We start from the raw sequence: 17,222 nt of genomic DNA on the forward strand, positions 1-17,222 counted from the left end.
ATGCAGCCAACAGAATCTCAAGATGCAGAAGTGTTGCCATCAGGTTAAAAGGGGTGATCCTTCCCCCTGCTCAGCACAGGTGAAGGCCCACATGTGGTGCTGTGTCCTATGCTAGGCTACCCATACTAGACAGATAGAGACATCCTGAAGCAGAACCAGTAACATGGACTGGAAAAAACAGTGCCTCAAACCACCTTCACAGTGGTGTGGTAGAGTCTGATCACTGGAAGTTTCCAAGACCTGACTGGACAGGGTGCCACGTAACCCCATCTAGGTGCTCTTTCCCATTAAAGGCCTCTTCCAAATGGGACTGTTCTATAATTCTATAGCTGGAGTTTCAAAGAGTATTCGTCTCCTTCATAACCTAGACTTCATCCTTCTTCTTTCAGGACACATACAGGAGAGGACAGGGATATACCTGAGCACATACACAGCATAGTACTAATTCTGAAAGCTTGAGGCTTGAACTGAAAATGGGACTTAGTGCAAACATACATTAAGACTAGTAAGATATTGGAAAAAGGGCATGATGTATCTCATTTCTCGCCTCCAAGATAAATACTTCAGCATTCTCAGAACTATGGATAGGTATAAGCGATTAGAATTCCATGGAAGAAATAAAATGTTGTTAAACTCCAAATATTTTTATATGCATTTAATTATCAAGGTTGACACTTTTCAGTAAGTCATTAAAAGGCTCCTTTACTCATCTGACCTCTCTCAGGGGAATACTCACGCCAGGTGGAGGAGAAAGATGCTCAGATTTCTCAGCTGTCAAGAGGCAAGCAGGCTTTCACCCAACAGATTGAGGAGCTCAAGAGGCACCTAGAGGAAGAGATCAAGGTGAGAAAGCTTCTCAGTCTTTTCCATTGGATTTCTCCTGTCCAGGACGGGCTTCAGGTACATGTGAAATTACAGAATGAACAGGAGGGAGAAAAAAAACACTTGGGTAATGCAGTCAGATGTTCTCATATTAGCTTTGCTCTACCTTCCCTACAGCCTAGTCATTAATTCTTCTGCAGATTCCCAGATCTTCCTTTCTCCTTCAGTAGATTGCCATCATTCTCACAGTAGAACAATCCAGTACCCATGAATACTTTAGCCAGGAGATTTACCAGGGTACTTCCATTCATTGCCATCCTAAAATTCTTCCCCACAGGCCAAGAACGCCCTGGCCCACGCCTTGCAGGCTGCTCGCCACGACTGTGACTTGCTCCGGGAACAATATGAGGAGGAGCAGGAAGCCAAGGGGGAGCTGCATCGCACCCTGTCCAAGGCCAACAGTGAAGTGGCCCAGTGGAGAACCAAATATGAGACAGATGCTATTCAGCGCATGGAGGAGCTGGAGGAGGCCAAGTACGTGGGGAAGTTGGACAGGGCTGGCAGAGACTGAGAATGGAAATCTGACAAGACCACTGGGATATTGTCAGGAAGAAGTCAATGCTCTGCTTTAGGAGCGGTTGGCAGGAAGAGACAAAATATAACTAAGAGCAGGTATGCACAGGGGAAGGCAGAATCAGCAAAGCTGTTCAGATGTAGAGTAGCAGAGACATGCTGATGTGAGTAACAGTGTGAACAGTAGAGCATGAATTCCTGCAACGCAGGATTCAGACACAGAAATACAGTGGGTGGCTAGGAGCGGTCCTTCACCTCTGTATAAATGGGGATCACACACAACCAATTGGGTGCAAGTACTCTACTTACTTCTATGTAAATGAGAATCACACAAAACCAAATGGCATAGGGTGCACCTGTGAAAAACATACTGGCTGCACAACACTGGCTCCCATTTGCTTCCTCACCTGGACCTGTACTTACCACCTTCCAGGAAGAAGCTTGCACAGAGCCTGCAGGATGCAGAGGAACATGTTGAAGCTGTCAATGCCAAATGTGCCTCCCTGGAAAAGACAAAGCAGAGGCTGCAGAATGAAGTGGAAGACCTGATGATTGACGTGGAGAGATCAAATACTGCATGTGTAGCTCTGGATAAGAAGCAGAAGAACTTTGACAAGGTCTTTTGGGCTCCAGACTGGGGGCTCCTGGGGAAAACATCCCCTCCTGATTGTCACATCCATACTGACACCCCATTTCTCTTCAGGTCCTGGCAGAATGGAAGCAAAAGTATGAGGAAACACAGGCTGAGCTGGAAGCCTCCCAGAAGGAGGCCCGCTCTCTCAGCATGGAGCTGTTTAAGATGAAGAATGCCTATGAGGAGTCCTTGGACCACCTGGAAACGCTGAAGCGCGAGAACAAGAACTTGCAGCGTAAGTCCCTGGCCCTCTGCTCCTGGCAGGGCTTTCTCAGTACCCCCCAGTACCCACCGCTCCACATGGGTCTGTGCCTTCAGGTGGGCAAAGATGCCTGTCACGGTGGTGTGTGAGGGCCCTTCCCATTCTGCTCTGTGCCCGACCATGGCATTGGTCCTTGTTCCCACAGAGGAGATTTCTGACCTCACGGAGCAGATTGCCGAGGGAGGAAAAGCGGTTCATGAGCTGGAGAAAGTCAAGAAGCAGATTGAGCAGGAGAAATCTGAGCTCCAAGCCTCACTGGAGGAAGCTGAGGTACAGCCTTCTGTTCTTAATTGTTCACTTATCATTTAGAACTCACTGTTTAGCAACCTCAGATGCAATTTATGAAATTATATGCATAGAGAATATAATTTTTTTTCATATATACCATGCACAGGAAAGAGGGAATTTTGGATATCATTAAATCATTGCGTACACAGCAATCTTTCCCGCAGTCTCAGACCTCATGCTATACATTATTCTTCAAGAGAAGATTTCATGCAAAGTGACTGACAGTGGTATTTATACAGTTAACAAATATTAACTTCTTTTTTTTCAGGCCTCCCTAGAACATGAAGAGGGAAAGATCCTGCACCTCCAACTTGAGCTCAACCAGGTCAATTTTGAGATTGACAGGAAGATAGCAGGGAAAGATGAGGAGAACGAACAGATGAAAAGAAACCACCTCAAAGTTGTGGAGTCCATGCAGAGCACTCTGGATGCTGAGATCAGGAGCAGGAATGAAGCCCTGCGTCTCAAGAAGAAGATGGAGGGAGACCTGAATGAAATGGAGATCCAGCTCAGCCATGCCAATCGCCAGGCTGCTGAGGCACAGAAGAACCTAAGAAACACACAGGGAGTGCTCAAGGTATGGCACAATGAAACAGGTTCTCACTGGTTAATAAATAAGTATTTCCCTGTTGTACAATTCTATCAGATCTATAACCATGTGAAAATAGGAAAAGGGAAAATAGGGAAATATATGTCATAGTCTTTCTTGTCTTTCTTTCCAGGATACCCAGATTCAATTGGATGATGCTCTGAGGACACAGGAGGACTTGAAGGAGCAGGTGGCCATGGTGGAGCGCAGAGCAAACCTGTTGCAGGCTGAAATTGAGGAGCTACGGGCAGCTCTGGCACAGACGGAGCGGACAAGAAAGGTGGCTGAGCAGGAACTGATGGATGCAAGTGAGAGAGTTCAACTCCTCCATACCCAGGTCAGTGTAGAAATATATTTAGTATTTATACCCTTTCTCCATACAGATAAAATAACTGAAGACTGACTGAACTATAAGATTTGCAAAATACACTGTAATTTTCACACTGTGGATAACAAATATTGTGATTTTTCAGTTGCAGATATGAATTTCACTAGACTACAGTGCAGATACCTTAAATGTGATAAATTTTAGAGAGATATGTGAGGCTCTTACCCTACAACTCAATTTACAGGTTTCAGGTCTGCATTTGAGACTGTAATGTCAAAGTTAGGTTGATGGTTAACAAAACAGGAATACACTAATACAGTTACTGACATCATTTAACAATGTCATTATAAGCATTGTGTATCACCATTTAAAATTTTTACTGTCACAAGATTGAAAACTGTAAGGAAATATTACAACTTTTATCTTTGTAAGTCTAAATTTCTTCTCTGTTGACCGAAAAATTGTGAGGAAAGGCTTTATGGAGGATGTTCTTGAAATACTGAAGGATATCATGGCTGAGAAACAGCTTCCACAGCAGATCCTTTAGAACAGAATCCCATGTGACCTGATGGTGCCATTTATAATAAAAAACAATATTTATGCAATATTCTTGATATAATATCACAAGGTAACAAAAAGAAAATGGTCATGTTGATACTCTTCAACAGAACACCAGTTTGATCAACATCAAGAAGAAGCTGGAAACAGACATTGCCCAAATTCAGGGTGAGATGGAGGATACTACCCAGGAAGCCCGCAATGCTGAAGAGAAGGCCAAGAAGGCCATCACAGATGTGAGTTGGGGGCTCCTTTCATTGTTGGTACTGGATATATTCTCCCTGTCTCTAGCACCAAAATGGCTTTGACCCTTTGCTCTCATCAGGCAGCCATGATGGCAGAAGAGCTGAAGAAAGAGCAGGACACAAGTGCCCACCTGGAGAGGATGAAGAAGAACCTGGACCAGACGGTGAAGGACCTCCAGCTCCGTCTGGATGAGGCTGAGCAGTTGGCACTAAAGGGTGGAAAGAAGCAACTCCAGAAACTAGAGGCGAGGGTATGGTGAAGACTAGGGTAGACTAGTGGGCCCTTGGTTGTTGGAACTTCTTAGAAAGGTTACAATAGGGACAACCCCAGGTACCTCCAGGCAGATTTGATGAGAGTTACTTTGAGTAGTCAAACACTGCACAGTGGGAGAGGAACTGAAGAAGGACTTCATAAAAACTGAGTGGGCAAATATGGCAGATGAACATCAGGTTAGACATATAGGGAAAAATAACTTAAAACATACTTAACCTGTGGATGAACTTGGATCTGGCAATTGCAGCTCAGCCAGGAAATCTCAGTCTTATCCTTGACAAGCCTCAAACTTTTTGTTCAATGTGCAGGGGAAACAAAACCAGGAAAGAGAAAATAAAATTGGCTTCAATAGAAAAGGCAGAGAACAAGACAGAGAGCATCACTATTTATATTTATATTTTATTTATATTTAATACTTATGTATTAAATACATGATGTGCAGTCCTGTTCTCTGCAACTCAAGGACCTGACAGAGAAGCATCCAGGGAATGGCACCTGAGTGGGTTGAGCCTTACGACAAGAGACAAACAAGGCTAGAACTCTTCTGTTTGGAGAAGAGGTGGCTGAGGGGGATGCTATGAGAGTTTACAGAATCCTGTCAGCAGGGACCAAGATGTATTCTGAATGGTTTTCACCAAAACGCACAATATGAGAAGTGCATATGAGAAGTGCATGATGCAGATCAGGACATCTTCACCTGGAAATCAGTTTAAAATAAATAAAAGGAAGTACTTTACAGAGTGGGCAGCAAAATTCTGGAACCTGGTGCATGGGAGGCTGTAGAGAGAGTGGGTAGAAGGTTCAAAACGGGATTAGGAATCAGCAGGTTTATAGACATACTTAAGGGAACAGGCATAGATAAGCCACCTTACACTACCAATCTAACAACTGTGGAAGCATGAGGGGAGTAGATAGCAGCCAGGTTTCCAGGCTCTCCCTCGATAGTCCCCCTGCTGCCGCTCCCAGAGGCAGAGCATTTGGCTAGATAGACCATTTGCCTGACCTGCCTGTTGCGCTTCCTAACTGCTCCAAAATATAGCACAACTGACTGGGAATTAGGCGCTCTTGGCTTTGAAAGGAAGTATCCACACAGAAGTAGAAACTTTGATGTCCAAGTTTGACTCATATACACTACAGAAGAGGCACAAAGCTGTGGGAGCTTGTTAACGACTATTCATGAGGATAAGCTGGACTGAAAAGATTAAAATTAAATAGATTTTCCCCATTTACCTGGTGAACATTGATACTTTCCTGTTTCAGTTTCCTCTTTTCTGGCAGATTCAAGCCCAACTTTGATTATAAATGTCCCAGGTATGCACAGCAAAGTTCCTTCTATAAATAACTATGGATTCACACATTATGTCACTACTAATATGGAATGGTGAGCAGCTTTTAGCTAGTATAGCCCTAAGGAGCAGCTCCAGGAAATTGCCCTGCATTGGCACTTTCTCTACAGACTTAGTCCACAGAATCTTGCTTCCCAGGTTCCTACAGCAGGCTCAGCAACCATTTCTGGCAGCTTGCTGTCTTCACCATGGTACTGTGTTTCAGGTCAGTGAGTTAGAAAACGAGCTTGATGCTGAGAAGAAACGAGGAACTGAGTCCCTGAAAGGTGCTCGCAAATATGAACGAAGGCTGAAAGAGCTCACTTATCAGGTAATTCAAATCCTCTGCCCCCTTACGTGCATCACTTCTGTTGTCTTTCGAAGCCAACATGATTTTCACTTCCCACAGTCTGAGGAGGATAAGAAAAATATTCTCCGGCTCCAGGACCTGGTGGACAAGCTGCAGTTAAAAGTGAAAGCATACAAGAAACAGGCTGAGGAAGCTGTGAGTGCCAGACTCTTCTTAAATCTTTGTGGGCTCTGGGTGGAGATTTCCAAAAGGCCTGGGCTCCCAATTCAAGTAATTGACTACTCAGTTGACAGGGCAGCAATGGTCACTGCCTTTGGATATTCCTCACCTCATAAAAACTTACGGCTCACAACTGAGCAGACACAGCTGTAATTACCCTGGAGCTGTTGCACTTTTGGAGCCACACTAGCCAACTTTCCCATCTGGAACTGATCGGGACTAATTGTTCTGACCCCAGCTGAGTGCTCATGATGTTGACAGCACTAGATAGAAATGCATGGAGTGCTGGCAGGGCAGGGATGTACCTTTGAGGTAGGGGTTGCTATTGGGGTGCAGCCACAAGGTGTTCAGTTAATGATAACAGAGCAATGTCACTTTGTGTCCATGTCACTGATGGCACTGCATGACTTCCAGGAAGAACAGGCAAATGCTGTTCTCTCACGGTACCGCAAGACCCAGCACGAGCTGGAAGGGGCTGAAGAACGAGCTGATATTGCTGAATGTCAGGTTAACAAGTTACGAGCCAAAAATCGTGAAGGACAGGTGAGTTGGAGGGCTGCAGAGGAAGGCCGCAAAGATCTCTGACCAAACACCTCCAGGCACAGCTCTACTTCTTCCACTCTTGCACTAGTTTCCTCTTAAAAGAAAGCCAGAAATGGGCTCTTATTCAAAACCAGTGTGGTTTGACAGTCCTTTTGGAGCCTTCCGAAAGACTGACCACAGATGATCAACTCTAAGAGTCCAGGTCTTTTCAGCACAATTAAGAGATACTGGTTCTTTGCCTGTAATACAGCAGAACGTTTGCAATGGCCACAAGCTATGATGCAACTGATGCAACCCCACCAATGATCCCCTTGCTCAAATAATCTCTACATTATCTTCCTTTTTCTTTTTTTCTTTTAGAAATCAGAGAAATGATGTCCCTGACCAGAGCTGCAGCAAGCTCTGTGCTGACTTCTGTGCATGTAACAAGAGATATTCATTATTTGCTTCATGTAATTCACTACATGCTAGTTCCATGAATAGTTATAATATAGCTATTATGTTATAACATAATAGTTATACATAATAATAATAACCATTGGCCTGGTCATATTTAACCAATCCTAAACAGAAGGTGTAGAAAATAAAAAGAAACCTACGTGATGCATCAATTTATCTTGATGTTTCTGACTGGATGTAGCAGGTACGGCAGTGGTTCCCAAAGTCCAAGGTATGTCCTTGCAGGGAGAAGGATTCCCAGGGCAATGGGAACACACTCCTCAGCTGTTCTCCGCAATTTCAACTTTCATGCCTGAGAGAAGCGAAGAGTTAAATCAGGAAACTACAGAACAGATCTCACCACAATAGCTGCGACTTGAACTGCCCGGTTCTTCCGCCTTTGCCGTCCATGAAAAGACTGTCTCCTCCAGACAGCCCATGTGTGTAGGGCTCTGCCACGAGTGGAAGGAACGGCTGGGGATGAGCACCCCACACCGCCTGCGTGTGTGCTGCAAAGGCGTGTTGGCCCTGTGGAAGGGAGGGAAGAGGGCATCCGCTCCGGACAGTGCGCGCGGGGATATGCTCCACGCGGAAGAGGGGGAATATGGGGACCAATCCGGTCCATGCAGGGGGGTGTGGAGGGGCTCTGCTCCATGCGTGGAGGGGGTGAACCCCTTCATTCCCGCACTCCCCCAGAGCCGGAGGCCGCGCTTGGGGCTCCCGTCTTGCAGCGCTCGGGCAGGGGCCACCTGCAGCCAGCCGAAGCCCTGCCCAGCATGCGCCGGCAGGGGGCGCTGCAGTGCTGTGGTGGGGCCGGCTGCGGGCGAGGTCCGCGACCGAAGGTGGGCGTCCTGAGCTAGCGGAGCGGCCTTCGCTGGACTCGGGGCCGCGGGGCCATGAGCGAGCCCTCCCCCGTCATAGAATCACAGAAGGATTTGTGTTGGAAGGGACATTAAAGCTCATACAGTTCCAACCCTCCCACTAGATCAGGTTGCTCCGAGCCCTGCCAAACCTGGCCTTGAACACTATGCCTGTCTTCTCTGGGCACTCTGTGCCAGTGTCTCACCACCCTCACAGTAAAGAACTTCTGCCTTATATCTAACCTGAACTTCCCCTGTTTCAGTTTGAACCCATCACCCCCTGTCCTATCACTACAGTCCCTGATGAAGAGTCCCTCTCCAGCATCCTTGTAGCCCCCTTCAGACACTGGAAGCTGCTCTGAGGTCTCCACACAGCTTCTCTTCTCCAGGCTGAGCAGCCCCAGTGTTCTCAGACTGTCTCCATACAGGAGGTGCTCCAGTCCCTGACCATCCTTGTGGCCTCCTCTGGGCTTGCTCCAACAGCTCCATGTCCTTGTTACGCTGGGGACACCAGAACTGCACACAGTGCTCCAAGTAGGGTCTTACGAGAGCAGAGCAAGGGCAGTCCCAGGAGCCCACCAGGGAGGCCCTGTTCTGGTAAGTTCTCTGGCAGGTCCAGGCTTCTCCCCTCTGAGACACCAGCCAGGGTTTGGGCTCTTGCCCTCAAGCACCACTGCGAGACCCTGTGCCTGGGAGCCCTCCCTGCTGTGCATGGGCCTCCCTCATGCAACAAGGGGAGTGCATGTTCCGGCTCCATTGCTCAGCATGGGGCTCTACTGAGCTGCCCATCACTGTCTAAGTGAAAAAACTGACTTTTTCTGAAAAGCAAAACCGCTGTGGAGCACATTAACAGCTTCAGATTTTTCATCTTACAGTGGCTGGATGCTTGCTGTCTGCAGGAGCTGGCCTTTGCCAGGTGTTCGTGTTCAGCTAGGTGCACCAAGTGACAGCCTGTGCCTCTGGCCATTCTCCTCGGTCTCATGTTTGTCTTCAATGAGGGTGGTGAAACACTGAAATAGGTTGCACAGAGAGCTGGTGGATGACATTCAAGGCCAGGCTGGATGTGGTTCTGGGAAACCTGATCCAGTTGCAGATGTCCCTGCTCATTGCAGGGGGGTTGGACTGGATGAGCTTTGAAGGTCCCTTCCAACCAAAATTATTCTGTGATTCTATGATTCAGGCACAAGTGCCATCCTCATGCACCAGAAGCTCACCCCACCAAGATTCCTACCTCCTCCAGTGTATATACAGCATTCCATGGCCTGCTGTTCACATCCCCTCAATGCTTCTTCCTTCCATGTCATTCCTTTCTCTTGTGTGTTCATCTGCATCAGTTGTTCTGGTACATTGTGTTCCGGGTTTCTTTCATTATCCTCTTGTGTTTTATACCCTGTCATCACTGCTGGCTGTAACCCATGTGCCTCCTGACTGGTCATCCTGCTGTTTGCATTCAGGGTCCTTTGTGCCAGTCACAGCTCTGATGTTTTGCCCGCTAATGCCCCATCAGATGGTGATCTGCCATCGCTGCCTGTCAAACTGACAAAAAGAATTTTATTGTTTCTTTATCCTTGCTCCATGGCTACCTGCCATCGCTGGCTCTAGCTTGCATGTTCTTCACCATGGCACTTTCTGTTGTCAGAGATGGATATGGACAGCCCTTTCACAAACACAGCAGTCCATGACTTGAATTGCCATTGTGTCCAACCCCCTCAAACTGGCAGGTCCTGCCCACACTTGCACATGATGATACAGTTTTCATTGCACAGCTGCGCACTTTAGGACCACGTCTGCCCCAGCCAAAAAACAGTGCTGTGATAAGCACAATACTAGCAGACTGATCAGTAGCTTAGCAGGGTTTACCCTTATGTTAAGCACAAACCTGTTCTCAATACTCTTACTTGTCCATAAAGGAAGAAAAACTGAAACAATGGGAGACAAATCCTGCATGGCAGTGTTGCTCTGCAGGTTTGGAAAGCTATTTTTTCTTTGTATGATGATAGCTGCAAACATATTTATAAGGCTGAAAGAAAAGCCTTTGTCTGAAAATTTCCTTGCACTCCCAGAAGCTTCTAGATGCACTCTGTAGTTGCCATGAGATCTATAGAGCCCTCAGAGTCCTTTGCTTGTCCCAGTATACAAGGGAGAGGCACTGGGATGACCAGATGCACGTGCAGTACGCACAAACCAGCACTGGCTTTTTCTTGGCATGCTGGCCAGCAGTAGGAAGTATCATTTTGTGTGATCACCTCTCCATAGGAATATTTCATTAAAGCACCCTGTTATGTGTTTAGGACATACATTAGCATCACTGGCTTCCTTTTGTGACTACAGAACATGTCACCTTGCTCACTCGAGACAGCTCTGGGAGAGACACAGAAGGGACAGGGTGAAGCTTAAAGAGTAAGTCTAAATCTATGCTACTTGCCATCTCTGTCCAGGGGCAAAGTGCAACTGCCCAATCTGGTGGTTTGAACAATGCTCAGACAAAGGCTTAAACTTCTCTTAGGCTGATGGATGAAAAAACAGCCAAAACCCAACAACAACAACAATAAAAACACTCCATGCCTTTAACTTAGCTATAATTGTGAAAACAACAGCAAACATCCACATCATCTGCTCTTCAAAAACTGCTCACTGTTCAGCTAAGTATCTCCATAGAGAGAGAGACTGAGAAGACCGGAGAGAGGCATTGAGACTCCAGAGACTGGCAAGAACTTGACCGCAGGTCTATGCCAAGCAGTTCCAGTGGGAAACTCTAGATTATTCCCAGCTCAGAGATTTTGGAGCTCTGTATCTATCTGCTTAGTTCTTGCCACTGAATTTGTAAGATATGCAGGTGCCTATTAGCATTCTGAAGAGCAGTAGACAGTTTCTGGAAAATAAGAAAGGGGGAAAAAATATTCCCCCGAAAAAACTCTTTCAGCCCTTGCAGAAAGCTGCAAGAAAATTGAAGAAAGAACAAGAAATATGCTATTTTTGCTTTGATTGAACCAGAGGTAGTGTGAGATAGACTTAAAAAATAAAAAAGGACAGATTCTTTAATTTAGAGATAATAAATATTAATAATAAATAAATACATTCATTAAGAGAACAGGTGCTGTGTCATACCTCAGTGTATACCAAGAATAACTCCTACTCGTTTGCCTATCTGTGAAGTCAGAAGGATTAAAATGCTGATTTAAAAAACACAACATGAACACACAGAGCTTGTCCCTTCTAGGCATGGTGCCTGCTCCTCCTTTGAGGTCCTGGGGGAACGATGGAAGTGGGAATCATTCCAGTGGCCTACAAGATTCTCTTTCAAGCCTGCAGGGCCTTTTACTAGGAAAAGGATAAACTGTGCTGAGAGTTGCAGCCCCTTTGCTTATGTCTGTGACCAACATCAGACCTTGTACAGCTGTAAAAACGTTTTCCAGAAAACTGAGATTTCTCAGGTATGAAACTGGGCTCCCATGTGCCACCATTCCTCTGTACTCATATTAGCAGACAGACCAAGCACAGGAGGACTTGGGGTTTGACTCTTTTTAATCACATGATAAATCTGGCCTTATTCACATCATACATTTGTTTTAATTCTATGAAATAATAAAACCTCTTTATATTTTCAACCTGGGATAAAACAACTCCATGCATTAGTGTAGAGCAGAGATTGACTGGTAGGGTGCAGCCCTGCAGAAGCAGCCTTGGGGTTCTGGTGGAAAACAAGTTGGACGTGTCAGCAATGCGTCCTGCAGTAGAGAAAGCTAAACAGCCATGGGATTGCATTAGTAAGCAGCCAGAAACTTGATGGAGGGATGTGGTTATTCCCCTCTGGCTGGCAATGGTGAAGCTGCATCTCCAATACTATTTTTGGTTTTGGGACACACACACCCCCAGTTGTATGCTGACATATTGGAGAGGATCCAGCAAAGCCCCTGGTATCTGTCCGGTGCAGAGCACATGTCACATGAGGAGATGCAAAGGGAATTAGGTTCATTTGGCCTGGAGAAGAGAAGGTTAGCAGGGGAGCTAATTGCAGACTAACACTGCTGAAAAAGGGATTGTGAGTTAAGATGCATCCAAGCTTTTCCTGCAAGCGCACAGTGAAAGGACAAGAGGCAATGCTGCAAACCATGGAAGATCCGTTTCAACTAAAGGCACACATTATTTACCATGAGAGTGCTGCAGCCCTGGGCCAGGCTACCTAGAGAGGTGGTGGAATCAACCTGCTCTAAGCAGCCCAGTTGGGAACAGATCACCTCCAGGGCTCCCTTCCAGCCTCAACTGCTCTGTGATTCTGATCTTAGCTGTTGATTTTAACATTATGTCCTGCTTCAGCCACCCAGCTTCAATCATACTCACAGGAATATGTTTCCTTTCATGTGTTAGCACCTCTGACCCTTGTTTATCATCTGACATCCTTGAGAAATTGTAAAACATGACGATAAAAATTCTAATTAAAATTCTAATCCAATTGAAAAATTGTATTTATTTTGTGCACAGTTTCTGAGTATCATTTACATACCTGGAGTTGATTTATGATTATATTTATATGTCATAGGATATGTCACTATTTGTTTTAAGCCTTCTTGATCATCTTAATCTGCACCCTTAGAGACTATTACCTCTCTGGGGCAGTGGAGAACAGAAGAACCCTGCAATCTTTTCTTTCCACAGTATTGGACACGGTGCCACAAATGAGAACCTTCCCCACTAGCCAGAAGAGGCTCATTTGATTTTCAGGAGCTCTTCCTTTTGCACTCACTCTGCCCACAGGAGACTTCCTGATAAAATCTTCTGGGTATTTCCTTCAGCTATTTCTAAACCTTGCTAGATGCATGAAGTGAAGATCACTGTGATTTTTTGATTCCAATATGAATCTCTGCCCCAGATAGTCCCTATGACCAACTTCACAGTCTTTTGGGGAGCTCCAGCTCCAGGCATAGCTTGCAGGGTGCCAGGAACTGCACCCACTGCAGTTGGCAGAGATGCAGAGTAGCCTGCAAATAAAAGGGAAAAGGCTGGAGACAGTCATCTGTGGGGGCTGAGAAGAATGTAGGAAGTGGAAGTGTCACTAGGTGGATTCTCCTTGAGAAATGGAGGGAAGAAAAATTTGGCCACAGCGTTGCTATGCTGGGTCTTTGTCAGAAGCAAGTGGTGGACTTGCAGCACCCACTTGCAGAGACAGCTTACTGCCAACCTGCTGTTTGTAAATATGTGTCAGCAACAGCAGGTTTTAAAGATTAAAGCTGTCAAGGAAAAACTAATGCTGAGTTTCCAAGACGTTATGGGATTGAATCCTCATATTTAACACTACTCAGGATGAACATAGTTCTTGCCTAATTCTTAGAGACTTTCCTGTATGAGTCATTGTTCACAAGAGAATAGCAGCTTTATACACAGATGGTTGCAGAACAGAGACACCATTGAGAGGAAAACACTGAGGCATCTGTGTCCTACAGATACAGGCACACACATATACACAGATCAACAACTTCATCCACAGAAAGCAGTCAGTCCTGCTCAGTGTGCTCAGGCAGAATCTCTGCTCTTTCATGACATAAGAAATCCCTGATGGAATTCAAGCAATGAGCAATTCATGCTGAAGAGGGAAGCTTAGTGTCAGTGAAATATCAATGTCCAAACTAGCAAACCCAGAGGGAGTTTGTCTGGAGGACTGCCTTGCTGGACTGTTCTTCTTAGCTGGCCAGAAGCCTGGTTCTCCATGGGATCAAAAGAAAAGATCAGATGCTCTGGGACCCAGCAAGCTGTTGTAGATGATCTGGCAAGTCCAGACCACAACATTGAGACTGATGCTAAGCCAGAGGGAAGGAGGTTTGAAGGAAGTTTAGGTGCTTTCATCAGAGTCCTCTAGGCAAGTTTTCCTGCTTTTCCAATGCCTCTCCATGTGATCTTGGACACCTTAAAGTAGGTGATTCATATAGGCTCATGCCCACATCTCCAGATGCAGGTAACTTTCAGTTCAGTGGCTCAGGTTTGGACATCAGTGTTACTATAGCAGTAAAAAGGTCACTGTGGGTGGGTTCTGCCTATGTCTGTGGGCCAGCATTGCCTCAGATGAAACAGGCAAAGGACAGGTTCAGAAATATAGTGCCTGCACTGGAAACTTGCTACAGAATTTTATGGATACCAAAAGTTTGCATGGGCTCAAAAATAACTGCCCTAACTGCCGTAAGTAATGGCAATGAGCTATTAAATACAAGATACTACCCCTAACTTGGGAAGACCTGAGCTATCATTTGCTGGGAATTAAAAGGCTATTCTGCAGAAATACTTCTTTGCACCTGTGCTTTTCTCTAGACTTCTGCTATTAGATAATAAACCAGACAGACTGATGTCCTGATCCAGAACTATCTCTTACGTTGTTGCATAACACTTAGAAGTTGAGACCCAAATGGTAACAGCTTGCTTGTTACTGATACTGAAACTATATGATTTATAGATAATGCCTTTATTCTTTTCAGTGACTTTTCCACTTAGCATGAAATAGTTAAGCATTCAATAAATAAAATTGTGTGACCTAGTGCTTATGGAGCTGTACAAAGATAAGGCTGCTGGTTGGAGCTGCAGAGAAGGCATGGCATCACGATTGCAAGCAAGGGGTTTGTGACAACTGGCTGCTGTTGACACCTAACTCTAAGGCAAAGACTCAGAATTGTGATTCACATTTGTATGACCAAACATGTGCCTGTCATGTAACAGGGTGGGACCTGCCCTGTCTCTCAATGGGAAACATGTTGACTGGAAGCAGAATGATGTTATCGGAACAGTTTGTTGTTCTCAGCCTGCTTCCAAGAAAGGAAGTGAATGGAAGCAGTCATCTTTCCAGGTGAATTATTCTGGCAGGCAAATCCAGTTTAGTCTCAGGTGAATCACCACAAACTGTTTGTTCACATAGTATCACTGTCCATTTATAGACTCAGACTATGTTTGTTCATGTCTGACTCTAAAATAGTAGGTACAGCTCTGGGCACTGTTAACAACAAAGATGACTAAACCTACCCTGGCACATCACTAAGTTTTACAATGGCCATAATCAGGCAGGACACTGCACATCTGACCTTATCAAAATAATTCTGAAAAGAATTGACCTTGTACAAGAGGAGTTCCAAGGTCACCAGAGCCACAAAAAACACTGCTAAAGGCAGAAATCAAAGGTAAAGCCATTCTGTATCATGAACTGCATTTTTTTAATTGTGTTTGAATCACATATTTGGTCATATGAGCATGACTCATAACTCTGAGTCCTCTTCTTGGAACATTTGAGGTCCTGGATGCCTAAATTTCCAACTGTGATACTCAAGAATATCTGGCTTAGGAAATCCCTAAACTGCAGCCTGGTGGACGATGGAAGAGCACTGCTATGTATTGTCCTGCTCTTTCACTCCACTCTATGCATTCTTTTTGAGTTTCTGTCAGAAAGAAGACTGTAGACTACATGAAATATTGTTCTGACGTCCTGTATCTGTTCTTATATCGTGGCTGTTCAAAGCACTGAGCATGACCCCTTCCATCAAAAGCTATAGATTTTAAGCTTTTAACAACTGGAACTATCTTTTGTGTACAGGCTCAGAGCATTTCCTCTCCAACAACAGAACTAATTTCTGCTAGTCATTTAGACTTCAAAGGTCATTTAAAGATCCAGAGCTACATGTGGTTTCTTTTTAGTCTCTTTCTGCCCTGGTTCTTGGCCTCAGGAGATCTCCTGGTGTTGCTGTGTCTTGCAAACAGGTATGGCAAATCAATTATTCATGTCCATCAGGACAAAAAAACTCTTCCATTTACCTGTGCAAACCCTTTCTCATTTTGAGCTCTGCAGGAGCTTTTCAGTGAAGACAGCAGGAGTCATTTAGCTCTTTGCGTTGGGCTGGACAGATTGTCAGGTGTTGCTTTAAATAAACAAAACATTGACCATGTTGCTTCTACAACTGTTGGGTGTGAACTTTATTCTGTTACTCCCAAATTGGTTTTAGGTCCCTCTTCAGGGGATATGCCTATCTATATAGAGGTTGCTTTAGTGGTGTCATTTTAAGCTCCAGGCACAATCTGTAAAATCATGAAATAAATTCTCTCTGACTGGATGATCATAACTGAGGCTCTCTGCAGTGCTACATGAAGTTGGTTCCTCTCATTGACAGATAGCATTTTGGTGACACTAAGTTTTGTTAAAAAGTTAGATGTTCAAGGCTGAGGTCTTCACCTTAGACTGTTTGGTGGCAGACAGGGAGAAGAAGATCCTTCCAAGGTGAGATTTATCTCACCCTAAAACAGATTATGTTCATGTAGCACTAATTTTAGTATTACTTTCTCATTGCTAAGTAGAATACACTCCTAGAACAGAGGACAGAGTGAATATGACAGTTGTGATGTCTCAGGAAATAAAATCAGGGAATCTTGCAGCCAAAGGGATTGTTTGATCACTCACTCAGACCTGCTGACTACTGGCCAGAGAACACCTGCATCCAGCCAAGCTGGAACAGATGACAGAAAAGAAGGCTGAGACTGGAAGCTGACTAATTCGTTCCAATACCTGGTACCCTTGAAGTTGCAAATCTGCATGTTTCTGAGATGGCTTTTATATCTTCTATCTAGTGACTCTGGCTGTGATTATCTTATGCTAGATAAAAAATCTTTTTAAGCTCAGAAATAACTTTCTTCATAGACAGTAAACATGACATCCTTTAACATCCTTCACAACAAAGACAATACATGATGCAGGAGCAAACATAGGTCTAAGCCTTTGGTAAAAGCTCTCTGTGCAAGGAGTAAAGTCATTTTGCAAGTGGAGGAGAAGGACCAGACGTATCTCAAGAGAAACTAAGCATGTAATTATCTGCACAATGAAATAAGGATTACTTACGGGGATTACTCCAAAATTGTGTACTTCCAGTGACTGAAAGGGATCCTCTGGTATGTATGGAGCCTTTCTGTTGTAAACTGGATGGTCATACACA

General features: G+C 44.9%; 1 protein-coding gene and 1 long non-coding RNA gene across 2 annotated transcripts in view; one reads left to right on the top strand and one right to left on the bottom strand.

The window, feature by feature from the left end:
- LOC133218048 (myosin-1B-like) overlaps positions 1-7,289 on the top strand; it is a 32,503-nt gene extending 25,214 nt beyond the window's left edge. Inside the window, exons 26-37 of the mRNA XM_061364132.1 lie at positions 725-843; positions 1,160-1,356; positions 1,829-2,012; positions 2,099-2,264; positions 2,437-2,561; positions 2,848-3,156; positions 3,302-3,505; positions 4,165-4,290; positions 4,380-4,550; positions 6,125-6,229; positions 6,308-6,403; positions 6,842-7,289. Of these exons, the coding sequence (XP_061220116.1) occupies positions 725-843; positions 1,160-1,356; positions 1,829-2,012; positions 2,099-2,264; positions 2,437-2,561; positions 2,848-3,156; positions 3,302-3,505; positions 4,165-4,290; positions 4,380-4,550; positions 6,125-6,229; positions 6,308-6,403; positions 6,842-7,012 (1,973 nt within the window). The 3' untranslated portion in view covers positions 7,013-7,289. The remainder of the gene's footprint in view (positions 1-724; positions 844-1,159; positions 1,357-1,828; positions 2,013-2,098; positions 2,265-2,436; positions 2,562-2,847; positions 3,157-3,301; positions 3,506-4,164; positions 4,291-4,379; positions 4,551-6,124; positions 6,230-6,307; positions 6,404-6,841) is intronic.
- On the bottom strand, positions 641-4,862 carry LOC133219474 (uncharacterized). The gene is made up of 2 exons (XR_009727457.1): positions 4,785-4,862; positions 641-825 (listed from the first exon to the last, which is right to left on the bottom strand). It is a non-coding gene; the product is annotated as an uncharacterized LOC133219474 (long non-coding RNA).
- Positions 7,290-17,222: the final 9,933 nt, after the last annotated feature.

Source organism: Neopsephotus bourkii, unplaced genomic scaffold, assembly GCF_033783945.1.
Source record: "Neopsephotus bourkii isolate Nb327-2 ecotype Australia unplaced genomic scaffold, CSIRO-AGI_Nbou_v1 NB_5, whole genome shotgun sequence".
Classification (NCBI taxonomy): Eukaryota; Metazoa; Chordata; class Aves; order Psittaciformes; family Psittacidae; genus Neopsephotus; species Neopsephotus bourkii.